This window comes from Atheta coriaria, unplaced genomic scaffold, assembly GCF_025399875.1.
Source record: "Atheta coriaria isolate IRGN ID8LTWV9N9 unplaced genomic scaffold, Caltech_Dcor_3.1 hic_scaffold_3_pilon, whole genome shotgun sequence".
NCBI classification, from domain to species: domain Eukaryota; kingdom Metazoa; phylum Arthropoda; class Insecta; order Coleoptera; family Staphylinidae; genus Dalotia; species Dalotia coriaria.
This window is the reverse complement of record NW_027045445.1, coordinates 2,071,986-2,099,687: the sequence shown is the minus strand read 5'-3', so window position 1 is coordinate 2,099,687 and position 27,702 is coordinate 2,071,986. Positions and strand designations below refer to the sequence as shown.

The 27,702-nt window shown below is 41.9% G+C and overlaps 2 protein-coding genes across 2 annotated transcripts in view; one reads left to right on the top strand and one right to left on the bottom strand.

Annotated features, from left to right (window-relative positions):
- Window positions 1–27,702, top strand: part of Orc5 (origin recognition complex subunit 5) — a 38,715-nt gene that overhangs the window by 5,729 nt on the left and 5,284 nt on the right. The window lies entirely within an intron of this gene.
- Window positions 231–26,291, bottom strand: LOC135789474 (uncharacterized). Its single transcript, XM_065299317.1, has 10 exons — window positions 25,447–26,291; window positions 11,571–11,756; window positions 8,116–8,252; window positions 5,165–5,444; window positions 4,175–5,102; window positions 3,895–4,113; window positions 3,659–3,826; window positions 3,077–3,509; window positions 2,597–2,991; window positions 231–2,533 (listed from the first exon to the last, which is right to left on the bottom strand). Exons 1-10 carry the CDS (start codon window positions 25,460–25,462, stop codon window positions 2,188–2,190), a joined length of 3,108 nt encoding a protein of 1,035 aa, XP_065155389.1. The 5' UTR covers window positions 25,463–26,291; the 3' UTR covers window positions 231–2,187.

The following is a 27,702-nucleotide window of genomic DNA, read 5'->3' as shown; positions in this document are numbered from 1 at the left end:
TCGGTCATACTGATGGGAAAGGATGGCATTGTCATCAGCCGACAACAACGTTGTATGTGTTTGCCTATTCATTTCTGACGCTGACCTAATTCTCAATATTTTGCCAACTACACATACCTATATAGTCCTTGCGTTCAATTTCCTGGCGAATATATTTTTATTTTTACTTTCAAAAGAAGATCGACTGCAAAAAGAAAATTTCTTAATGGATAAAATGAAGTTGGAACAAGTTTTTAAAATAATTTATTTCTATTTTAGTAACAGTCACATTACAATATCCTGTTTTCCTGTTCAATTTGAATTCCAAGATAACACCGTTATCGTAATCAATACATTTTCAAAAATCTACGCATCCCGTTTGCATGTGTATGTGTGTGTTGGATTCAATTACTATATATTTACTTCACAATGGAATGTTTAGTAACTTTATTAGGAATTTTTCGTATTTTAACATGTCTCTTCACATAGGTTCTCCTTTTGCAATGAATAAATCGTTTCTTCATTTATACTTTTTATTACTGTATATAAATAATATAATATTACTTATAGCTTTTTTTGGATTTATTGTCAGACACCTGACCGCAAACACAAGTTAAGTAATACAAATTACGTGTTAAGATTTTTTTTTGATATGAAATCAACGGCAGGTTTCTCAATCGATTGTCGAATTTAATTCGTGCGAACTTATCGAATTATAGAACCGATCAAAAACTCACATAAAACTTTGAGATAACAACATAACGAATGGAAGTATTCAAGAGGCGGATATGCGAATGTTCACAATGTAATAGTAGTTTTATTCTTCTTCTTTTCTTCTTTTTCATTTCTCTGTATCTTCATAGTTTTTTTTCATGTCAATAATTCATTATTAGTTTTCGTTATATTTCATTTTGCATTAATTAGGTAATTAGGTAATTTGCTAAGGTTTTATTAGATTTCTTTCAGTACTATTTGTCTATATTTCTATGCAACTAATTTAATTACTTTATTACTTCAGTTTCGAGCCATTTTCCACCACATTCTGCGCTCCGTAACATTTCACTTTTAAAATTTGGATTTGTTACGCTGTCGGTAATATTTTCCACTTATCTGAGAGATACAAAAATTGATTCTTGCGTAAAAGTAACAACAAGATGCGCGGAATCGTTTCAGTTGTGTAGATGAACAAGTGAGTGTCGCAATGTTGTCGTTACTTTCACGCCAATGTTATTTGAACAACCCGAATATGTACTATAGTTTATACCATCTTGTCGCTTGTCGCATAATTAACTATGTCATTTCTCTTAAATATATTATTAGATAACTTACGTTTACTCTGCAATTTATCAGTCATTGTACTGAACGTACAAAGTGCTAAAGATGATGTCGCGAGAATAATCGTTTGTATTTACACGTCGGCTACCACGATCCTTCTCGCTAGAAACGACATCGTTATACTTGTAATTAATTTATCGATTTTACTTAAATAGTTGCGCTAATATTTTGGTTTGCAATACGTAATGGATGCTGAACAATGGCAATGTTCACATTTTAAACATTTTTTTACTTCTTTATTTACAAACATTTCGAGTAGAGTAAAATTTCAATCAAAAAACACATGAAAAGTAAACGAGCACAGCAGAAAAGATTAGATTTTGATTGGAACGTTTTGATTTGTTACGTCGCCACCGCGTAATCGTAAAATATTCGTAGTAAAATTTATTAAGTGTTAAGTATTCGCTAAAGTGTTATGAGTAAAATTTCCTAAATTTTGCGCTTCAGCCTAACAAAACTCAATCCTTGTTTCTCCAGCTGCAAATTCTTCGCGAATACAAACTTCTATCACAAACGTCTAATTTTTGTTTGATGAATATATTGGCATGAAGAGATGTGGAGATGTTTGATGAAATGAGCCTTAAAATTAATGAACGCTTTTGTTCTCAGTAAAATGTTTGGTCCTAAAAATTCATTCCTTGCTAAATTTCCGCGTTGTTATCGTCGTATCTTTTATAATAACCCACGTAAAAGTACCTCTCAAGTAATCAACGAACATGTTTCGAATGGTGCGTATGAGTTTTAATGAGTGATGGTTGGTTTTGTGTTTTGTTTTGTTCCGGTTCACAATTCCGCCATTTATATCGCGATGCACCAGCGTCACACTGTCGTGACGCGGTCCACTTCGACATAACGCACGGAATTGTCGCTGTGTCAGCAAATCATTCCCTTCTCGTCGATGATGGCAGTGTCCGATGAAGAAAGACTTTTCAATCGCGTTTGTAATATCGACGGTCTTCGCCGGCAGCTTTTGTAGAAGACCATGATCGTCGCGACGCTGGCGGCGATCAGCGCGAACAGTCCGAGGACGAGATAAACTGGTGGCAGTTGAAAGAGTATCGAGCAGTGTGTAATGGATTCATCAATTCCGGATGGGCAGTCCTCCATGCCATCGCACCAGACGCTCGAGTTGATGCAGGCGTCCAACTCTGGACAACGATAGAGACACTCATCCTGCATCATCAAGAGAAGACCCACTCCATTTGGTGGTAGCTCTTTCCTATAACACGGTCGGAACATAACATAGTTGTAATGCTGATGTACTAGGATTGTGCCCAATTACCTTTTGGAGAGTTCTAACCACATGACCGAGTACGTGCCTTCCTCGCGGCCGTGGAATTCGACGAGGATGCTACGCGACAGCTCTTTGCCGAGCTGATCGATCGTCACCTTGTCGAGTGGTTCAAGCGTCGACGCCGGCGATTTGCTCGTCGTTTTCCACCCCTCGGAAAACACCTCGACCAGATTATGCCGCCTGGATGACGCCAGGTACGGGCATATGGTTGCTGAGTAACGCGGCGTGTGCACCGAGATGCGATTCGAGGTGCCGCAGTGCTTCTGCGTTACGGTCACGTTACCGCGCGCGTTCGAGTATTTCATCAAAGCGCCGCTCAGCTTCACGTACAAATACTTATTGGCCGATGGGATTACCGCACGTGGATACGCTTCACAGTTCACCTGCAATGCATTGTATTCAATCAATTAGTTGTAGTACCACTGACGTTTACTCTAGCACACATCGTGGGGGAGGAGGGCTACTCACGTCGTTCGCCGTTTCCGCCGGATGAGTGAAAGTTATTTCACCACTGGCGCCGTGCAGCCGCAAATTGCTTCTGCACGTGGGCGCACGTATGAATTTCCACGTGCCTTCGAAGAAGAGTGTAGTGAAGTCATCGCTGGCGTTCATGTTGATCACGTCGAAGCGCAGCTCGACCACGTTTGCTGTGGAAACGAAGCTGAACGGCATCATGGCGTCCTTCATGCCGCCGCCGGAGCAAAAGCAATCACGCGGGGCGCCCGGTGCGTCGTTCCATGGTACATTGAAGGCGCGCACCGACGCTGTCGCATTGCCGAAGCACTGATAGCGTTCGAGGTCCTTCGAGAAGCGGGTCTCACAGCTGCGTCCCTTGATGATCAGTTTTGTGATCGTGATCTTTACTTTTTCCTCTTTGCCGGCCTCGAATCGGTAGACGCAGCTGCACACAGAAGAGAATCGTAAAGTTACAGTGTAGGGGAACTAAGGAGCGAGCGGATAATTGAAATCGACTATGCGAGCGTGTTATATAGGTATAGCATAGCATATGGGAAGAATCTAGGGCGGATGCAGCGATAGGTAAACAGGTACCTTAGATTCTTAGCACCGCCTCGTCCATAGAGGAAAATGTCTCGAGGGGAGCGAAACTTTTGTGATTCCTGCGCGCTGGTGAATTTCCGATTGCACAATCCCTCGCCAAACGGTTCCCCGTCGAGGTGGAGATCCACGAACTCGTAGAGCGCTTTAAATTTCACAGGTCTGAAATAAAATATCCAAGTTTTGCTTTGAAATGCGCGCTCGCTTTTACGATCAACCGGAATCTTTACCTCAGCGCCGATGAGTCGGAAAGTTTCAGCTCCAGGGTGAGGCTATCACCCGTAGAAAGGAAGCTCTCGGATAATGAACATGGCCGCGGGAAACGCGTCTCGTTGGCCAACATCGAGTGATCACACGTTCGAGGCACATGCTCTTTGCAATATCGCGCCAGCAGTGTGACATTCTTACTGGTGCCGATCGGCGCTTTGTTCTTTATCTTATCTTTACTGCTGTAATGTGCAAAAAAACATCGTGTTATTTCCGCGATAAAATACGAGCGCGATCACTTACCAAAACAAATCGTTGCAATTCGTTCCGGTCCACTGCTGGCCATCCCACACGTTCAGAAAACTGCGACAAATCTCCTGGTCCAATTTTTGGAGGTCATTGGTACCGGCAACGTGAAATTTGACAACGCTTAACCAAACACGATATCTGGGAGGTGGGAAGACTATAGCACGATGTCTCCAGAAGCCATCTGAATATCGAGGTGATAGGGGGACTGGGGAAGGTGAAATGGTTGTGTCCATTCCTTGAAGATGGTATAGACACGTGGTGTTTGTGGGTAAGGAGTGCATTGGACTTTCGAGGATACCTTTATTGGTACCACGTATCCAAAACTCACAGCTGCGTTTGTTCTTTACGAAACTCGGAGACGTCTGGTCGACAAACGTCACCTCCACTTCCAACTGAAACCCGTGTAGAGATTGTACCGGCGTCGGATGTAAAAATGTGCCGTAGGGTGAAGTGGAAAATTCCACAAGCAGCTCATGCCCACTGGACACAGCCTCGGGCACAGCTTCGCCACCTCCGCAGAATTTCAGTATGACAGGATCGCGCGTGGTGTAGCCGTCGTACACGGTCACGTAGTCTTGCACGTCGTCGCAGGCGTTCCACGTCTTGAGCTCGCGCGTGCTCGCCGTGCCATATAGCGCCGACTGACTGCGGATGGAGATAAGCTGACCTTTCGGCTGGCGCACCGTGATGAGGGCGTGCTTGCCGGAAGGCACGTCGTGCTGGCGCACCGCGTAGTAGCACGTCAGGTTGCGGGGATACACTCCGGGAAAATTGGGCGATTGCAGTCGGCAATGTTTTCTATCACAGTCGTTGAAGATGCGCGAGCAGTAAGTACCCGTGATGAGGTCGCCAAGGTAGTACTCGGGTTCGGGCTCCACCGATGGCGCAGTGGTGTTTGGATTGATTGCTATCGACGGTATTGCTACAAAGGGTCAGAAGCCTGGAGTGAGAATATTGTGTTGGGATTTGCTGCTGATAAATTACCTCCGCCATATCGTACTGTGGCCGCTTTCTTCTTGAGCAATTTGTATTCCATGCGAAAGTCGAAATTGTATCCGCTCTGATCTTTGGACAATCGTAGCAGGTTGACGGTGATGGTTACGCTCTTCGTCTCGCTGTAATAAATGGACGGGCCCCATGAGGTACCGCACCAGGATCCGCCGACCTGAGGCCGATCGGATTCAGATATTTGAAGCGCGCCATCCGGACATCCATCCGATGTGAACGAAACAAATCGACCCAGGGTGAAACTATCGAATGTCAACTGTAACACAACATAATTTATCAGCATTACAATAACTTAATTTATTTATTTAGTTAATTAAAATTCCACTTTAATTCTTCATTTTCACAACCGACATTCTTATCATGATGGTTGATAACAGCCTGCTACTACTCTACCCAACTCCATTGTCCCAGTGGCTTCGTTTGCATATAAATCATCCAATTAAATTAAGTAAAATCCACTTCGCACGGCCGCGAACAAAGAGGTCTTTAAATTACCAATGCATTTAACGCAATAAAAAAATATATTCACGGAGCTAGAAAAATTAATTTCTTAGTCCGCCTAAATGTTTCGCTTAGAATTATCCGGCGTATCGTCGTGCGGCGCATAGTAAGCACGGAAGTAAATTGTCGAGCAGATCATTAATCACCCATTTGCCTTGAACGCATTTATTGCTGCGAGCGGCGAAATGTAATCCACCCAAAATTCGAAGCAATTTAACCGAAACTTCTCTACTGCCAGCGTCCCACCGCAAAACACCACCGCTACACAACAATGCATTACTTATTTGCGACATGTCATTTCCCAGGGTTTTATTATTTTCATTATGTAAAATTGGGGAAGCACAGATGTCTCTTCATTTTACTCACTGACAAAACAGTTATTATCATGTGGAATTTAATACATATTTTGGTTAAAAACATATTTTGCATTGTTGTAGAACATAAAATTAAATCGGGCGCTATATTTTCTTAAAATATATTAACTGGTTAACATGATTTGATTCAAGCTTCAACATTAATACATTGAAAGGATTAACGAACAAACGGGTGTGTGTGGGGTGGCATCGCTTATACATGATCCCAATCAAATGCCCAGAGAACGAAAAAAGTAAGAGGAATCTAGAGAGGTGGACGACTCAGGCCTTATTGAGCGCGGCGCGCACTGCACGATTGCCGTATATACCTGCGGGCGACCCGCAAAATGTGGAGGGGGAAGGTGTACTGGTTCAGTGTGTGCGAGCACATGTTTATCTCTGCTTGTCGCGGAGGCTCACCCATGTATTCTTTGCTTTCCCCCACTCTTCCTTGTTGGTTGGTCGCAAGTATAATATCGCGCGCGCGCGCACACTGAGCACAGTACTCGGGTTTGAGTCGTCCAGCAGAATAGTCACAAGTCTGCTGGTTCCTTCTTTTTTAACTTCTGTGGTCAGTTCTGATGTTTTCTCACCATTGTTAACAAAATCACATTGCTATAGTTTTGAACGTGCTGTAAATATATTTTTTATTTTGATGATTAATGAAGTTATCCACCAGTTTAATGGATTTCGTTACACAACATGACGTCTCCTGATATGCACGATTTTGCCCTTTTTTGTGTGGAAATACTATGACATGTTATAAATCTATTTTGCTAGCTGTTTGCTGGTGCGTAATAAAAACCAAAGCGTAAAACCTAGTAAAATCACCCTAAATATAGCGTATAAAGTTTAGGACCTTCTTACGGTTTTACGTCCTCTCGGGGGGCGGCGATGGTGTTTTGCAGCATGAGCGCGTGCAGCAGCATGTTTACGTTTACGGCCCAGCACGCTCCGTTTCTTGCCACCTTGTCGCCGGCGCGCGCGATGGCATTTTTCTCCACCTTATCATTGATTTTCTTACATGTTTATTTCTGACATTAGCGCAGGAAGGAAACGTCAACCTTTCGCACCAAGTTAATCAATTAGCCGAAGATATTTTTAGAATTTGAGCGGTTATGCTGGCGGTTAGACGTAATTTTAAGGATAATAACATGACAGCGCTGAAATTACACCCACACGCTTTAGATATACGTTTAATCTGCCGAAAGTTTAACCGTCTGCGCTGAAATTACCGCTCAACGCAACGTGTCATAATGCGAGTACTTACGACTTATAACTACAGCGCTTATAGTTATGACCTGCAACGTTCCGTACACAGCCGGTTGATGTACGCCTAAGTCGAATAAGTATCGGAAGTTCTGCCGGAACGCGTCTTGCTGTGGAGTCAGCCACCCTCTATACCCCCGTTCGGATGTGTTTACAGTTCGACTCACACCATCTCGCTCAGTTCCCATGTGTCCGTTTAATGCCGTCGCTTCTCTGACATGGACGCGGGAAACTATAAAGTACTTTATTTGGCTTTTATCTTTTGTGGTTTTATTGTTTGAACTCTGGACGCGAAAGGAATACACAAGCTGGTTGCGGTGGTGCGTAAGGGCGACGTTGATACTTTATAAGCGTCGCCGACGTAAACTATTTCGGTTTCGTTCGGAAAAGCCGCATCGACTTGGGTGGAGTAGTAGTATAGGTGGCAGGCGACCGGGGATGAAACCCCAGAAGGGACGAGTTAAGCAGATTCGCACGGTTATAGCAGGCCCATACCCTCATATATTATCCGTGCTTCGGAAAGCTTACCTTACTCATGTACACATAAGGCACGCTAGCATATACTAAATGTTACAGAAATTGCTTTTTTTTTGTCAACTTCCGGTTTTTTATTTTTATTGCTACCCACTGTTTATGAGAGGTGGTCTTCTCGTCCGAGGAACGCGTAATGAAACAAAAAGTATCGAAAAGGCAACATTTTATTGGCATTTCCGATATTATACTCTTCGTAACAAGGACAATATCTCGGGATATATAGGATAAATCGTTGGGGATTTTGGAAGGATAATATAAAAATGTTCCAACCTGCACCAAGTCGCCGTAATCGCCGCCGGCTGCTTTGAACGTCAGCAGGCAGATGAAGGGAATCTTGTCCTCCTTTGGTCGGTGCAGTTCCATGTCGTAAGTTATACCCACTTCTCCGTAGAACGTTCTATTGCAAGCTGAAACAAGTAAAATTCATTCCTGATTATTTTAATTTGATGGGGTATTGTATTCTTTAGTTTATATAACTATCAAGAGGTCGATTTGTCATGCTATAAATATTATTCATGAAAATAACTTTGCTAATTGCTCCGTGGGGAAATTATCAAATTTAACCCTTTTTGGTTAATGACATAAGTCCTCGATATTACTGCTCTAGCGACAGTCGCATTTGCATAACTTTTAACTTCACTTGCTTGTAGAAATCAAAAATTAAAATCCAATTAAAAGTGTTTAATTGCACGTTTTAAAGAGTCTTTCGCTTGTGGCTGGGTTGAATGGTTTAACTAGTGCTGTTTTTCATTTGCCGTCGTACCTTGTACGCACTTGCACCTGAGTACTTCAATAAGAATATACGCTTATGAGCTTTGAAAGACCCCTCGTATGCTTTGAGTCTAAACGACTTTTTTTACACTTTGTAGGTAGTATGCACGTGTTTTACATATAAATATTCTCGAGATCATGAACATTGTGTAATTGCTAATTTGTCACACTTTAATGTTGTTTTTAGGGTGGTTCCAACACTTTTGCGCATTTATTTCATTATGCATGTGCCTGGGCGGCTGCAAATTTATAATATTTTTATTTTTTTGGGACGCGGAATTATTTTCCCCTTGCTTGAACAGCAAAGAGCATTTGCATATTATTCCGCAAACTGAATGTTTCAACGTCCGGCCGTTGCACGAGCGTATACTGATTCCTACATCGTTCTCGTACCGTGTTTTGGTGGAGGCGCCTACGCATCTCTTTTCTGTTTATGTGGCACGTTCAGAGTACACATGTTTGCAGATGGGTCTAATTTATGTTGAATATTTTTTTAGGCGAAATATTTTACAAGTCATGTGGTGGTAAAATCTGCACATGTTAGTTTTCAGTTCAGAGCAACTTTGATTTGCCTCAATGAATACATTCAAAGAAGTATTTTTTGTAAAAAACCTGAGAGACTTAAATTTATCTTCTAAAATATATAGTGTTCTTAAATTGAGTTTTGATATTTATAACTCAATTTATCTAACTGTACAATTTTATATTTGATCAGCATTCATCTTCGCGCAGGCACACATAATTCGATTGTACGCGAGAGCTTCGATCACGGATGTCGCACGCATCAAAGCCTTCACAACGCATTATCACCGTGAATAGACAGATATTCATTGCCACATAGAAATTCAGCGCCCGCGCCTCTAAAATTTAATACAGTTGATGTTCAAATGGGCCGCGCCGCGCTAAATAACTGATGAATAACTTATTATACCGATCAACACGTCAATTTATAGCTGTTAATTAGTAGCAAACGTTGTGTACAATTAACTATATGCTGTTCGGACATAATAACATACAACGTGTTATTTATTGAAGTAGGTAACCAACTATACCCAAAAATAAGCAACGACAAATAGCTCTATATCTGTTTGTGGGTTGCCTACGGCAAATTTTGGCGAATGCATATATCCAGATTAATGAAAAGCATTAAAAATTATGTTCGTTTAGTGTCGGGACTGTGTGGAACACGTTCACGCAGTAAATTAACAGCGTGCATTATTACTCACGCCCGCCACGTACATACGCTTGCATATTTCATTTCAACATTGTTATTGGATTACGGATAATAATTGATAATTGGTGTATATCTCGTCTATCAATGCGTTATGACTAGCTTTAATTGAATAATTCATTAATGCTTTTAGATTAGAAATTAATTCCGTATTTTGAATTTTACGAAGCAAAAAAAATTTCTTTTCACACAAATCCTCTCGTAGTTCTGTATTTGGTCATTTGCTGCATTGTGGGTGACACTGCATTTGAAATGTCTAGCATCAAACACTGCCTGCTGTTTTTAACGCAGGGTCGTTAAAAATAAATAAAAAAGCCCCGCACCGAACGCGTTTTTTTTTTGGCATGTCTGTCCGTTCGTTTGTCGAGAGGAATTGACAATAAATTTCGCGTTTTGTTCGGCGCTCGTGTAACATTGCGCCACTCTGAAGCACACCCATATTCGCGCATCGCATTACGCGCCATTCATTCGATTGCGTCGTTGGCGCCGTTTCAGAGTGTCGGTGCTTTAACACACAGCGCAGAGTAGAGAGCAACAACGTAATAAAATTTCCGCGCCCATCGCCTTTCAGGCGCGCAACTTTCGCCCCACGATAACGAACACTGACGCGAATTACTCATTCCGATTTGGAGTTCTTCTCTTGTGAGTCTTCTTCTCGTTCCGCCTTGCCGCCCTGCCTATCAAGCCGGCAGTGAAGAATGAACGTGTACTAATAAGGCGAGCGCACGCGAAACAGCATAAAGTCAAATCGTTCGCCCCCACTTGCTTGGTGCTAAACAACTTGCGCGAATATAATTAGTTTGTACATCTACTTGAAAGATGAGATTTTGTTCCCCGGCGTGTTTCGACCTTCCGGGCGACGTGCGATTCGTTAATCGATAATTCTCGCTGCTTAACTTTTCGACGCCTCAACTGTTTCCATGCATACTTAAATAAGCTGCTCAAACTTTACGCTCGCACGCATAATCGTGTCTTCTTAGTGCTTTTCTTTTATCTGGAGAGCTGGAGAACTGGTAACACTCTGCTCTTCTATTTGGGCCATTTGTCGAAGGTGGAAACTCCAAACCGCAACTCGAAGCAGGAAACCAACGCCACAGAAAAAAAAAACGAAAAAACGAACGATGCGAAAACAAAGAGTCGTGAAAAACGAGAAAGGTAGCGTTGGTTTTGCGGGGCATTCTCCCACATTAGAAAGTTTGAAAACTGGCGAGTGCGAAGGACGCCCGGAAACTTTTATGCAGTCCGTCGTTGTGCGAGTGGGGGAGCCAATATCCGACACTTTTTTAAAGTTTGCCTTTCCCTTAAATCTTTCTCGTGCGGCGCTCCAGTTGAGCTGTTGAAAAATTGGCGCGCGGTTAAACGTTTTCGTCCTCTTCCTGCAATTCGTCCTCTAACCTATATCCGAACCAGTTTTCCACAATTCCCAACAGTCCACACACAGATACACTCGTATAGTGTGGCTATGCAATGTAAACGAAAAATTCAGCCGATGCGCGTGGAAATAAATAATGGCGACAGCCTGTGTTCGAAACGAACATGTTTTCCAATTTTGCTTTACAAATGTAATGTCCTGGCGCTATTTTTCTTTTCTATTTTGCCACAAACTTCAAAGACTAGCAAATTAAGTATCGATTTGATGTCGATTGTTGAAGATGATATATCTAATTGGCGATTAGTGGTAGCTGATAGGAGAAACGCTGAAAGGAACAAAGGTTTAACTTACGTGTGCAATATCGCGGTTCGTCCGTTGAGTCTCCGCAATCGTTGGCGTTGTTGCAGAAGCGCGTCAGCGGCACGCACTTGCCATTATCGCACTTGAATTCTGACAGCTTGCAGGATTTCGATTTCTGCGCGGCGCACCCCAGCACCAGCGCTGTTATCAACGCCAGGCTCCAACTCCATTGACACTCTGTAACAAAAACATCAAGTATTTTTGAGTATCTTTGCTGCCACGCGCTGTATATGTACTAAAACGTGCCCCCTAATGATGTTATCTCACATTATGGCAGTTAATGCGATAATGTGATTGAAAACTCAGTTAATGATCATTTATAATTTGATTTGGGTTGATGGTGAGCATTTTAGTGCGCTACATAAATCACCCTTGTCAAATTTTAACCTTTGCAGCGGCCTTTCATTAAAATATCAATCAGTCGCTATCATCCCGTCCCTGAAACGATCGGCTACCCAAAACTGACCGCAGAGTCCACGGTCCTATTCAGTGTATTATAATGAGTTTGTTGTTTTAGTGCGGGAACATTATTTTTCGATTATGGATGGTTACGTAATCATATTATGAATTCATTTCATCGAATCGGGTTAATCGGGTTTTATCGCGGAAATTTTGGTGGAGGCGCCACTATTACCACAAACTTTCTAGGTCGCGCTATATTGAATATCGTGAGTGTTTATATGCTGCGGTTTTCTAAAGCTCGAATCAAATGAACTGTCTGTATAAACAGTGCTACATTTTATATCCGCTAACCCAGCTCACCGCAAAACCGTCTGAATGTGCTCACCTCTCTCGGTATATAAGCAAATATTCAAAATTCCCATTTCAGCACACCAGCGACATGGGTATCTAAATATTGCCTTTTCCACTGGCGTAAACAGAAACAAAGTTCGCCGAAAAAACGTAGGATTTGCCGACAGCCCGGAATGAAACAAATTTAATACGACTCGGCCGAGAAAATATGTGATTTTTTTTGCGGTTTTATTTTCTATCAAATAACACCAGACCGCTATAGTGTTTTGGAGCTAGGTTTGCATTTATGAAAGAATTTCGCATTTTCCGGATCAGACCAAAGCGGTTCGGCAAAGCAAGATTTATAGGCCTCTATTATTTCGCAACAGAGGCGCGGCTTTCTTGTTTTTGTTGGTTGGGTATGGTCGGAGTTTTACGGCCGCCCACAGTTTGAAATTTCCATTTGGGGTTTGTCCTAATTCATGTACGATTCGACCTGCCAACTGAATTGCTAAAATTCATAGGTAACACACATCAAGATAAACATCGAAATGTGTGTTTGTTTTGTTTGATTGTAAAAAAATAGCGATAAAAATGTATTTCCGTAGTTTTCAGTCAATTATTGGAAATATTTTTGCGTTTTATACGGAGTACTCCAGGCTATATTCCAGAATATCAAATATTCTCATGCAAAATATGAAAAAGTCGTGAATATATACGACAGGATTATTCGATTCGCCACTTGTCCAATTTCGGTTTGCGAACCGCATTCACCATCAATGGTGTGTCCCTGGCCTCAGCGGCTGCCGCCGCCTGCGGTTTGGGTGATTTATCAATGTATATGAGCCGAACCCTCAATAGAAATACGTTCCGCCCTCGACGCCCGCCATTTTCATAAATTCCTTGCACCATTATTCTGCCTCTCAATCGCAATCATCGTTCAACTAAATTTGTACTTTCTGCAAGTGAATATCAATATATTCACATTTCACTGGGACAAATCGGCCAAATCGCAGCTAAATTTTAAGTTGAGTATAAAAGACTAAATTTGCAAAGTCTAAAGGGGTGGTAATTAAATTACGCTTTCAATTAATGTCATTTAGTCACGAAATTAAGGACATGAAGTATAATTAGACGTAGAATTTGCTTTCATCTTGTTCATCAGTATTCAGAATTTTTTCCCGTATTTGATTCAAGTTTCGTTGCGTTTCATTTCCGTCAATTTTCGAATTGGAAGAACAAAATAACTCTATTTAAGGCTAATACTTCGTGAAATGTCTTTCCGAAGTTTGCATGTGCTTGGTTCGAGCAAATCCCGAACTCAAATTTACCCGCCGCTTCACTGGCTTGCCGAATCGAGAACCCTGCGGATTGTGCAGTCTTTATGGGCTGCCTCATCGCACGCGGAGAGGTTTCGCGTGCATTAAACTCCTTTCATAGTTCGAGTTTGAGTCGCGTCGAACAGAATGCATACAGCTAGACAACTAGAGCGTTCGAGATATTCGACATGCGCGTCCGGCGTCATGTTGCGTCATTCCGCGTAACATTATAGTCGCTTCGTCGAACGCCCCTAGACGCGATCATAATACCGGCTCATGATGCATGCAAATTTACTTAAATTCTGCTTAATTTTCGTTTCGAAAGCTCCGCTAGTCGCAAAGCTCGGGCCTGTTCATCAAAAGTACTGCACTGCAAATGCTCGCTGAATTTCGCTCCAAGTTTGAATGCCGGAGGTTGGCGTGGGTGGATTAAGTTGGTCCAAAGGAAATTGTATTACGCGAGCTCCGCATACTATAATGCAATATAATATGACGGCACTATCTATCTCTGGACAAAACTTTGGCGCAAATTTGAAAATTCAACGTTTATTTAAGTTTTACTCTCAGTTATTCACAGTTTTTAAGTTTATAATCAGTTGTATTATGATGTTGTGTATAATTTATCAAGTAGTTAATTAACAATTTATGACATAAATGCTGTGAGTTAGAATGATGGCATTTTCGCGTCGAGGTATTTTAGTAGCTGTTGATGGAAAAATTAATGTGTGTTGCGTGCTGGTGTTTACTGTTTGCCGCGCCGGGGGACCCCTAGTTGGTCTTGGCATCTTTACCACCCTTGCAACCTTTGCGAACTATAACGATACACGCATATTATTTTCCATTTACGGAGCGTTATTAACGTATATTTTGTCGGGTGGGTAGTGTCGTCGCGTCGAACGTTTTGCGCCTCAAGTGGGGGTAATCTACGCTAGCTTGTTATTTGTTTTAATCCACGTTAATGGCCGGTCATTATTAAACCCTTTCGTTCATCTCACTCGACGTCGTTCTTTTCCGCACGTTGGCTGTTGTGGGTGGATGCGCCGGGTTTTCCTGCGCGGCGGCGGGTCATTGAGCAAACGTCCTTGGTAACGTCCTGCAGGACGACGTCGTAATGGCCAGCTTTATTGTCTTCCAGTCGGAATTTCCGTGCGACCGCACCGGCTTTTATTTACTCGAGTTTCACTTCGTCCGCGCACAAACTCTTCCTGTGCTCCTGAAAATCTCCCACAGTTGCGGTAATATATAACGTAATTGACATTTTACAAGCGTTTTGCAACTTTAAATCGCCTAATGAAATTTGTGCACTGCGTCGCACAACTCGCAATACCAATTCAGGAGTGACAAGTGGACGTTGAGAAGCGCCGCTGTTACAAGTAAAAGTTTATTTTGTGCTTGTGCGCTTAGCAGGTGATGTTTTGCGTGAAATATTAAACCTGGAAGCGGGCTGGGCGCGTGTTAAAATTAGGCGAGCGTTCATGTTTTGTGCGGATGAAATTGAATGAACGCGCCAAGGAGTAAACGCAAAGTATTCAAGGGGAGTTATTTCGGCAGCGAATTACGCAATTACGAAATTTCCAAAATTTGCCTCAGGCGCACTTGGACATTGCAGGATGTACCTATCTAAAATACTCTTATTTGTGCTGCTGGTACTTCAAGAGTAAACAGCAAATTCTACACGAGGCAAACAATTCAACAGACAGAATTATTGACCTGTTTACATTTTATAAACCATGAATAAATAATTAATTTGAGTCCCGCTTGGCGCATCTAAAAAGAAGAAAATTGCAAGAATAACAATTTTCGTCATTCCGACAGAGAGTCCGGATGGAACACAGAACAGAAGAGCACACTCGGCAGCAATAACTTCGCTTGAGTACTCAATAAACTAAGAGTAAGTAAGCTCATGCACTTGCGGCGCACGGAGCTTCCATTAACCGAACTTGTTCGCTGGTCTCAGAAAATAAATTGGCAATGGTTGAACAGTTTAGACAATGTTGGGGGCTACCGGCTAATGTTTTCGTGAAAAACAAACTCGCGGCGTATTTACTTCCACGCTTATAAGAAAAAAACCTAGGAAAGCTTCTAGCATTTCAGCTTCTAGCTTTCAACATCTACACCATTAAAATTCACTACTATACGACTTATCCTGATTCCTACATGTTTAAATATGTAGAGCAAAAATGATGCCATGTGGTTGTGGTATATGCAAGTTGAGTAGATAATGTCAGAGGTATACGTCTTGCAGAATTATTCGCTTGTTCGGCTGCAGAATGGCGTCTCGAGCTCGCGCTTATGTCTCCCTAAAGCTTAATTAATGCGCTGTAACTGCATGTACGCTGATGTGTTACGTGTGTTCGGGGCGTGTGTTACGTCTGCCGAGATGAAGTTCGCGCAGCGTGCTCATATTTAATGCCTCACAATGTTGGCAGCAACCTCGGTGGTGCAATATGCATGTTTTGTAATTTACAACCAGGTACACTAAACGTACATTTCTTATGCTGGGATTCTGTTACTAATGGATGTAATTATGAATAAAAAAAATAAAAAGCTGTAATGTTTATCGATATCATTTTTCATTAAATATTGGTTTGACTCAGCATCAGCAAACACCTACAAATTGAATTAGTGCACGCGAAAAATTCGATATTTCGTTTTCTGCGAACGATTTCGTGATGTGGTGGTAATTCGTTTTTCATGTGCGGTCTGTATATCTTCAAACTAGACGCTAGAGGGCTAGCGATTGGAGAATTCGGTTATTTTCTTGGTTGCTTTCTTGGTGGGTTGCAACGTGACGGACGTGCAATTAGTGTAGAGGAACGACTATTCGCCGCGCAATTTCACGTCAATGTACACATTCTAAGGGAAAATCTAGTTCGTGTTTTTCTTACATGCCGAGCAATTTAATACCATTGAAGAAAAAACACGAACGCTCGGATTTACTTAACAGTAGAAAAAAATCGAACGATGATTACTTCACATCGCATGTTCGTAGATGAAAGAATGCAAACAAAATTAGTAATTCGAATGGTTGTATGTTCAGATTTCTGTCTGATTGTAATAAAACGATATCAGAATAATACTTGGATGTGAAATATTCCAAACACATAAAAATATGCGCATAAAATCACGACGCAGCATGAATTGTTAAATAAGTAGATTATTCCGGGTTGGCGTGGCGTAGGGTGGTGCAGCAGGTCGTAAAAGTTAAAGCCAGCGGAAACACGAAACGGTCTGAAAATGTCGTATATCATTGACCGTTTAATAATTCATTTACAACACGGTTTGCGCTTATTTTTATTACGCGCATCGCAATCGAAATTGGGTTCACGCACAAATTGGCCTCATTCTGAGTTATATCCGAGTCTATTTTAATAGTTTTTGATTGTTACATGATTTTATTTGTGCAATTATTCAATACTGTAAATAAATTCAATATTATTTCCGCTTAGGCGTGCAAAAACTTGGTAAAAACAGCCGCGTTTGTTTTCGCTCCAAGTGGTTTTTCAATGTGATGGAAGTTTAAAAACTTCCGCAACGCGCATCTTAATTAGCGACAACTGGCGAGGGTTCCACTTTACATTGCCGACAAAAATGCAAATGATTTTCGGGCGCGCAGTTTGGTCTCCGGAATCGTTTCACCATCTGCGTGAGCGAATGGAAATTTAAATTTGGTTTTGCGTTTTTTGTTGAAATACATTACGCTGCCATTTAGTGTTTTCCGAATCGTAGCAAAAGTTTTCGCGCTTGTACTGAATAAAGGATACTTAATGAGTTGCGAAATTAAACAGGCACGCAGCACTTTCGGATACTCCTGCAGGAAAACGATTGCGATTATGAAACGAACGTGATAAATGTGCGAATGCGGAAAAGCCATTTCTCAAAAGTATGAAACAGTTGAAAAGTGCATTTTCAAACTTTTTGTTTTATGGCTTTCTCGCTTCTCTTCACTAGTGGTTGACGACACCGACGTTTTGTTATGAATGGGATAATATCATTCTATGATTTAACGTTTTATCGTTAGGTCGAGCATCGGCGTTCAGTGTGAATTTCTAAAGTTTTCCCCGAGATATTTCACCACACCTCACGTCGCACGTCGAACATCGCGTTGGGATGTGGCGTCATGCTGCATACAAAACGAATGAGAGTGAGTGGCATAGAAAAAAAAGCAAAATGTGAGAAAATCGTCGCGATGAGAAGTCAACTATAGTTCTAGTGGCGAGGTCGTTCGCGCCTGATTACATTTTCCGCGATTCCGTGACACTCTCGGTCTCTCGCGCACAATTCGCATCCTTTTTTACTCCAACTTCTTGTTTTTTTTTTTGTTCAAGCCGTGTGCTCTTTGCCAGCGCTGCGACTCTCGCTGAAGGTCGCGCGGCGCGCTGGTATCGATTTGAAAATTTGCCAAGACCTCGTTTTTCGCCCCGGTCCCAAACTCCCGATTCTACATCTCTGCACAAGTTTAACCTCGAAACTGGGTCTCGCGCACGGCAGGACGAACGCGAGCGGGTTACGTAAAGGGCATAGTGCGCGTCGCTGCAGTCGGCTAGTCCTAGGCGAAACTCCGACGCAGCCTCTCCAAGGACTTTTCGTACAAAGCGTTGCGATAAAATAAATTAATCTCATAAAATCCACGCCGAGTATCTGGTGTTATTTTTGTGGCAGCAACGCTGAGACATCGATGGTTATAACTTTAAAGTAGATGAAAATTTCGCAGGTTTTATCGAACATTTTCTCATTGTCGCGAGGACTTAACTACTCTTCCTCCACTCAGTAAAGCTAGGGCTGCCACATCTTCATTTCTATCCTATGAGCTTGTTGGGAATACTAATATGTAACAACCTTATGTTATGCTCGGCTACACTTTGGATCTTTACGACATAGTAATATCAAGATTCGCTTATTTTTCCTTCGCTTTAAGCATACGCAAAAACCTTTGAGTGTGTCATATTTCTATCCGAAGTTGCTAGATGCGCGTCTGCGGCTGATTTACTAGATAAGTTGGGCGAAGGGCGGCGAGAAACGACCTTAGATCATCTTAATGGGCATCCCACACACTCGACGGGAAGACATTTTCCCGTTCGGTAACACGGCATCTCTACTATGCATCCTGGCCATCACAATTTCAATTCGGGATGCGCGCGAGGTCTTGTTTGATTATTTACGCCCCTAGGAGAAGAACCGCAACATCGCGGCGCGGCACAAATTGGAACAAACTCGCACTGAAAAGACGAGTGCACAAAGATATCTGTTGTGTGCGATAAAGAAACGAAATAAAAGATTCCCGCCTGCACGAACTGAATGAGGAATGAAAAACTCTTTCCGCTTGCTTTTTTTTTTTCGCTCGTGCTTTGTGTGTGGCACAATTAAATTCCTATTGTACGCCTCGACGCATGCCCACGGCGATAAAACGTCAAACTAAAAAACATCGCAAATATTTTATTTTTTAGTTAGATTTTTGTTTGTTTCCATTTTAATTATCAAAATTAAACAAAAAGTTTAATATTGTGTTTTTGACAGAACGTCATGAATACATCTGTACGTGATCTATTCTCATTTTTCATCATTTTGTTTTTCAACGTTCGCCTGCTGTTATCCTCGTGTTTGGATTTCGTTCGGTGTCGTGTAATTCAAGTTGTTGACTTTGCTTGCGCTTCAGGGCGCGCTCGTCCTGTTGGATCTTGCGACCGCACCACCGCAGGATTTCGCCGCTTCGCTTCAAGGAATATTTTTTGAATGAGCTTGGGCGAACAGAGTTTTTTCGCGTGTCATTCAACTCGAAGAGCCTATTGCTGTTTTTTCCACATGCCTCCGACGCACGTCGTGCGTCGACGACGTCGTCCTTCAGGCGCATTCTTACTGATGTCATTCCTCTGATGGGTTTTCATAAGGAAAACTTCTGTTTTCCTTGTAGTCGCGTGCGGCGTATGGGATCGATACGCGTGTTGCTTTCTTGATCGTTCTCGAAATGATTTCGTTTGGAATAAAAACGAATAGGTATGCGCACGTTAAAACGAGCATAGTGATATCGAATTGCTTTACGTAAGTCGTACACGTTTGGTTATGCACGCGGAAATTCTGAAAGAGGAAGACGTAAAAAAGTTGAACGTAAACCGCTTGATGTGGCGAACGCACGGAAAAAAGTCTTCTGAATTCGCTTGTCATTATGCGCCCCTTACAATGGGCTTAACTATTTAGCGTGCCGGCTTGAATGGCGCAGTCAGGAAATGTCACGAAAATATTTACTCGGTTTCAGCAGAGCGCAAAAAAATAAATCACTTATTTGTTTTGTTGCTCCCTTGAGGCATATGAAGATGAAAACTGCCTGAAATACGAAGTCGCCTTTTTTTGCCGCATCTTTGATTGTGATCTTGATCTGTTTTGATCGTTTTATGCTGTCGATATTGGACTATATATAAATCATTCATGTATATTTGCTAAAATGGGAAATGCTCATATTGTTTTTCACTCATATAATTTAAATTTTTGATAATTATACAACTTTTTCAAATTCTTGCGGTTTGTTACACATTTTTTATACCTCGGCTGTCGCTCGGATATTTAATTAATTGTTTTGGAGTAGCAAACTTTTCTCATTTCATATCGCCAGCTACTCGCCGGATGCATTCGTGCGGCGGGGTAAGTCCAAAGTTCGATTTGGAAAATTTCCGTAGCGCTACAAATACTACAAACTCCTGACATCTTTATTCCGGTCGCCGCCTGGAAGTAAACGCAAGAAACTTCAATTCGAAATGAGAGCGTTCGCGGAACTTGTTCCGAAATTACGTTTATGTATAAATTACGATCGAAACAAAAGACAAACTCCAGTAAAGTATAAGAGTACAATCTTCTTATGGAGACTTTTTTGGCTCACGGCGCGCACGCTGTCTGCGAAATAGGGCGCAAAAAACATTTTTTTGCAGATTCCAACGTAAGACGACGAAAATCTGCTCTTTAATATCCAACCCTCCTGGGAAAAAATCTCCGGCTTTTACTTGACAGGCAATTTTTTTGTGCTCATTCTTGAAGCATAAGAACTTTGTTCGGTATCCGCACGAAAGTGGCGCCAAACTTGTTGTCGTCGTTTAATATTCATTTAACTCGTGATGGCCTCGCAAAAATAAAAAGTTTTTATGAAAATGCAATTTACCTACATGCATTATTAAAAAGTTAAAACTTTTGTTACACACAGCACTTACCAAAACTGCATTATGAATTAACAAATTTTCTAAGTGGTTTTAAAATTTAAATACGACCACGAGTTTAATTCTTGGTTGCTACTCTTGAATAATTCAAATTTATCACCTTGTATAATTGCAAGAACGCATCTTTGTTTATACAATTCTCTGTTATCATTGTGTTTGAGTTCATTGTGAGCCGCTAAGACGCACGCAGGCCTTACAAATGTTTGCCATTTGAGACACACGCCGAAACGGCGTAGCTATGAATGGTGCGTTGCGTGGTGGCCCGACGCCCTGAATTCCACACCGTTATCCTGGGCGCGCGGAACCGCTTACGTATCGTATGTAAATTTGACAAGCACTCGAGCGTGCCGCACTCATCCATTAATAATTACAGGGGCACTGTCATTCGCAGCCGCAACCACCGCAAGCCCGAACAATCCGCTGCGCTTTGCGCACCCCCCAACCCCCAAAGGATGCGAAAAAGGAGCACGCAGGCACGTCGCAGCCTCTGCTTACTCACAGGAGCAGCGTTTCCTGCGTTTCCCGACGCGTCGGGAAATGTGCGGAAAAGGAAAGCAAGAAACCCGAGCAGCCAGCTACCTCCAAAATGAAATTGTCTCAATGACTCTCGGTGATCGCTTTCCTGCTGATAAAGCCGACTAAAGGCCACATGAATGCTTTAGAATATGTCAGGACTAATTCCATCCAACATTCATCCAGTTATCAATACTGAAACATATCTCGCTTTGAGTTGGCGCGAACTAGTTGAAATTCAATATTATTCATTCTTGAAATAATTCAACTTGAAATGGAGTATTCCCGACCCGCGAGGCATTACTATGCCGAAAATCAACAATCAAAAGAAGCAAGAATAACACAACTTGACGAATTTACATATAAAACGACTTTCCATGCTTTCCAACTTCAGAAAAGCCACCCAAAAGCTCAAGTAGCAACATTTCCATCGCAGGCTTCCACTTTCACACACACATATTCTTGGAACTCGAACATATGTCGTGAGGTGATAATTTATCTCTTCGAACAACATGTTCGTGTTTTTTAGGGCGACATTTTTCGACACTTCTAAAGCACACGGCTTTTTTATTCTCGTTAAAGCTCTTGCCATTTATCTCTTTTCGCCTGAAAGTGAACAAATATTTATCACGACTACACATAACACGCAAGTAAAATACCCATAAAGGACTAATATCACAGTTTAATATGCGGGGGTTGGGGTTGAACGAAACGTGCTCTAAATTATAGCTGAAGTTAAAGCTTAAAGCTAGAGACATAATGATCTTATTTCCTCGCACATAAAATAGTCAGCTTTTTAGTGGGAGACACGACGACTAGAAAGCTTTTAAAAGCTCAGTTATTAGTTTTTGTGCAAGCAGTGCACGATTCTAATTTTTTCCAGCCACGCGTGCGCTTTTACGTGTTTGCTTCATTATCTATGAACGTGTTTACTGTATAAACTGAGGGAAAATGATGAAAACACGCTTTTCCAATTTTTTTGTTTGCTTCGAAACGCGAGCTTTTTCATTCAACGCTTTTTTCATTATTGGACGGTCACCTGTCAGTTCACATATGTTGTGTGCTTCGCGCGTGGGCTGAATGGTTGCCCCAAAAAATGGGAATCACGAGTGAGTGGGCATTTGACCAGTCTTTTTCATAGTGTGGTGGAGTTTGATTATGCTTTATAACGATCGAGTGGAGAAAAATATAATTTACGTCGGTCAACAATGTTTTAATTTTGAAACTGCGCGCCAGAATCTAGAAAATCCACATCAAAACTGTAATCACGATCAATTTTATTGCGCTATTCAGTTTGTAATTGGCAATTCAGCTTTTATGTCATTTATAAAATCGTTTTTTTGTGAAAATTTTTAAACGAATTCGATCCAAGCCCTTTGATTAGGGTTGGCTTGGTGTTCATGCTGATGTAGTCTACCTGAATCGAGCATTATACATTTGGCAGCGAAATTATTTTGAGTACACATCTAGCACTTGTAGTGCCAGCTGGGGTAACATTTTCCGGCACAGAACGACGTCGATGTTGTCCATATCCGAGGCTCGTTAAGATTTCGCAAACACCTGCGTCGCGATTCCGTTTCTCGCCGGCGCTCAATTTGAATGCACGTTTTCCGTTCCGAAGGCGGCGGCTTCGTTTTCGACTTGCTAAAGAATACTCCTTCGACTTTTTCTTTTGGCTTCTTTTTGCATTTTTATTGCGACTTTTTAACGTTACGAGCCTACGGTGCGCCATATAATAAACATAATCATAAACATAAATTGAATGTTGCAGGCGTATCGGCTCCCCCTGGTGTGCAAAAACATGATTAATATTTTACATTCAAATTTTGACAATAATGATTTTTGGAAAATTAATATTCGCTCTTAAATTTTTATTATAATGATGACAAGAATCACACTTAATTTATGTTATCACAATATTTATTAAGATTGCTAGTTACAAAACTTTTTTCCATTGGAAAAGTTTATCAAGTAAACTTGTAGTAAATTTAAAGTTTGTTTCGTGTTATTTTATTCGCTAAATTGCACTCGTCATAAATCATTTGCATACAAACATGCGCAAGCAGCGTGTAGGTGGAAATGTTTATCGGGCGTTGGTGGGGCTGGTGCGGACGCTTCGAGAGCCCAGCGAAGATTTAAAATCAAATGTGACCCAGATTCGCCATTGCGCAACCATTACGCGCTCTATTTTCACGATTACTCCCCAACTCGGCAGGATTGCGTTCGGCGTGCTTGCTTACTCTCTCGAGTTTATCTCGAAACATCCTACTTCGAAACTACTCCTTGAACTACATCAACATAAATCAAGCATAATTAACTCACCCGTTGAACTTCAACACAGTTCTTGAAAAATTTTATCCTTAACGATAGATACATATAAGTCTATTGGAAATTGGTGATGCTTTAAGGATTCAGGATGAAGTTGGGTTGGGTGGCAGGTCGAGTTGGGTTAGTACTATTAACCAGCGCCATAGAGACGAGGAAAAGGCTAAGCGCTACAAAAACTCGTCACAAACGGCGGCTGAAAGGGTCATCTTGGCAGCCAAAGGGGATATTCGTGAAATTGAATTAACCCTAATTCGAAGGCCGCAAGACACAGCCGAATTTGGGGCCGGACTCGGGCGGTGGCAGCGCCTCTTAAGACACACGATCGATGACAATTAAGCAGTCTTGGCCCATGGCTGATGCGGCGCGTATGAATTGTTGCCGAATTTAATTGATGGGATCTCCGCTTCCGACTGCAGGGAGAGCTATCAACGCGGTGGGTGTCACTCGACTAATGAATTATTAATTTCCGATAGTAAGGCGATGCCAATTCAAGGTAGCGCCTGCTGAATGAGATATGGATAATGGAACATATTTGAATAGCTCTTGAAGGGAAACTGGGCCCTTCTGATAAGGAATATTATGGTGTTGATGATTGTCAAATTTTGGTAATCAATCTTGTTAACAAATTTCATTTAGCGATTTTATAATTTTCAAAAGACCTACATTTGTAACAAATTCTATATCTAACGACTGCATCGGAACACATTTTAACCGGAAGAATGCGGAAGTACGGCATGGAATGCCGAACGGCGAGTAAGCCGAGCGCAAAAAAGGCAAAGAGGAAAAGAAACGCACAAATCAACGATAAAAGATGAGCCGTCGCCCCAAACTCACTTATTGAGGATTTCATTCCCTCTTATATAATCCGATGTGCAAACACCTTATCCACTCCCCCGGAATGCTTGATACCTTTTTTTGCCTGGCCGCCTTGCTCGTTCATTCTTAACGCGCCAGTGGAGCGTCGTGGAATACACGACCGTTCGGCGACATCAACCACCAAGCCTCGGTATTCGTGCGGGGCTCTTGTGTTTGTTTAAAATTTTCATTCCGGCGTCGTTGTCGTGTTTGCACAAACGAAGCCGAATTCTCCAAATTCGATTACGCAAATTTCGTCTTGAAAAACCCGTTTGTTCTTGCATTAATTCAATTCTTCGCTAATGCTTTATTTCGCAGCCTTAGTTTAATTCGTTTTGTGATAAACCTCGTCTGGAAAAATGAATGAATGAGTGTAAACGCTTTGATCACGCTTTCGTCCGCATTGCGTTTGCTGCGGTGCTGCTTCTGTCCATTTGTCGCGACACCCATTAAAATTATAAAAACCGTTTTCCGCTACATTCTCGTTTATGCGGTTGCTCTCCTATTTACCTGTTTTTGTATAGTATGAAGTTGAATAGGTTGCTACTAATTAACGTAAAAGGCAGTGCAAAACCCGAGTGACTTCTGCCCTTTGTACTCAATATTTCGTTCTTTCGAGTCGTTTGTTAACTGCGTTTGCATCTATTGGCTCTTTGAACTCAAAGCGCGCAGCAAACCGCTGAAAGGACACAACAATTATAAATGCGGTTGCGATTGTATTAAAAGAGACTTTCATCCAAGAGCATACGGGGCGAGTTCTAACAAGAGTATGCCGTCGGCAAAGTATAACAAACACACTGAACACTTGGGCATATTTTTATTTCTGAATACCTAATCAGTTGTACGGAAGCATATATTTTAAAGAAAATTACTTTTTGCAAATCGTATTTTTATATCAGATTTCAAGGATTAACTTACTTTTAAAGTATCCCATGGCGCTGGTCCCCTCTCGCTGAATTCTCGTATTTCAACACTAATCTCACCTCTTACCGCAATCGTTTCATTCTTAATCTGACAGACGATTTGGGTGGAGGGTGTTTTTGCTCGTGTTGCGCTTGTAATCGTCGTGGTTCGCAATTATACGCTAATTTACATTGCTTTAATTAATAAGCAATCGCGTCGCAATATCACAACTCGCTTCATAATAGCCGGCTCACGCACGGCCGCTGTCCAAACCCGACGCAGATTTAATTTAACACAGTGACCCAGATTCGAATGCGTCGCCGTCACGCGGCGTCCTCGACCCACGTCGTCGTCGGTGCCACGGACGCAGGGCGCGCAAATATTTCGCCGACACTTTTTATCGCACCGTAATCCTTTTACTCGACTTAATCGCCAGTCTGCATGCACTTTCGGTTTTATATTCTAACGATTAAAGTCCGACATCAAATTTAAATTTACGAATTGCTAGTTGATTAATTATATCTACGATGAAATTGCTTTTTTTTAAACTAACTTCGTTTAATTTAATTGATAACGATGACGAACACACGATTTGCCTGGCAGTATAAGTCGTTTTTTTTTGTTTTTTTTTTTACAACACTAATAAATTTATCATATTTAAGAACACAAACAGTGTTTGTCACATTGAGTCATTTTGGATGATTTTTTTTTTCGTTCGTTCGTCAAGCGGTTGAGGGGATAGACTCGCCACCGCTGGCGCTGCCGCCACCTTCGATGAAAATCGCGGGTGTGCGCGCGCGATATGCCCGAACGGGTGTTCGTATCACGACTGCGGGCCGAGGTCAGTCCCGCGCGCTGCCGACTCTCGCTGAGGTGGCTTGAATGCGGGGGTGGCTTTGCCGCCGCCGACGGGCCGGCGAATCGATAGGCGCGAACTACGCATGCCTCGACGCGAGTCACATCTCCCTGCATCTCGCCTGCAGCAGGCCAGACGCGCGCTGCGAAGACTGCGGAGAGTAACTGCCGGCGATCGCCGCCAATGAATGCTAATTGATGATATTTTCGTGCGCGCTCAAATTGTCTTCGGGGTACAATCAACATCCGCAATTTGTTTTTATTGTGTTTTGAAATGGATTTTAAAGTCGTTAAATTTATAGTTCTTTTTTGCTTTTTGCACGAATCAAGCTAGTTCAAGCGTATAGTTGCAGACTGTCTCCTCTCATGTGTTATTTATTGCATGGTGGGATCGGACGGATGTCATCTCATGCCCGCGACTCGGTATTTACATTTCTCTGCAGCGCTCACAAAGCATACACAAATATTTACCCTCTTTATGGTGCAACGCACGCGAATGGAACGTTTCTCTTCTATATCGCTATATTTTTTGCAGTCGACGACTAGTTTTCCCTCATTCAAGGGGACATTTGCGTATCAATATTCCAAGCGAACTGAGCTCCGGGTTGTGTGTTGGCGTACCCTATATTGAAAACATGCATCGGAACATCGAAGTTTACTTACTTCGCTCGACTGCGCACGCGATTGGACCAGATTCGACAATGGCCATAACATCTTGGATTGTCTTCGAATTGTAGTTACGTGTTCTTCCTATCACCATCTTTTGTGCATGAATCTTCTTAACAAAGACACGTTTTAATAGTAGTGGTGCTCGTTTTGCTTATTTTGAACATTAAACTCCAGAGTGCGAGAACCGAGCGTTAATAGGTTTATTAAATAAATGCATCTGGGAAGTGTCAAAGTTTGCAGTATACCTGCAGCACGAAAGCAGCTTAAATCAAGTTAATGGAGCATTCTGAAAAAGTCATTATATTTAAAAGTTACTACTTACTGTAATGACCTGAATAGACACTATAGAAAAATAATTAGTTTAAAAGTTTCTTTATGAGCGATGCAAATTTAATTAAATTCAGTAATGTCACATCTCTTGACGAGCACTCCTACTTTGAAAGTAATGTTTGGTGTTAAATTGAAAAAAAAAAACTGGTCATGTTGTTGTCGAAAGTAATTTCAGCCGAATTTATGAGGTTACCGATATCGTTCTAACAGGAATGCGCTTTCAATTTGAGCGCGGCCAAGAGGGAACGTCGATACGAGCGAGTCGAGGGTTCGTAGCTCGGAAAATAGTAGAAAAGTAATTTCGCATTCATAAGCCGAATCGGCTGAATCATCTTCCGGCGTCATCGTGATCGAGCATCGCAATTTTATGTTTGCGCCGTGTCGCACGTAGGTGAAGCGCACGAAGGTAGGGGCTGG

Bases quoted from the DNA above. Each gene is read 5' to 3' on its own strand.
- LOC135789474 (XM_065299317.1), bottom strand. The intron at 3,827-3,894 runs GTAAAGATTCCG...ATTTTATTTCAG, and splicing joins TCCGACTCATCGGCGCTGAG to ACCTGTGAAATTTAAAGCGC. The intron at 3,510-3,658 runs GTACCTGTTTAC...TTCTGTGTGCAG, and splicing joins GGCGGTGCTAAGAATCTAAG to CTGCGTCTACCGATTCGAGG.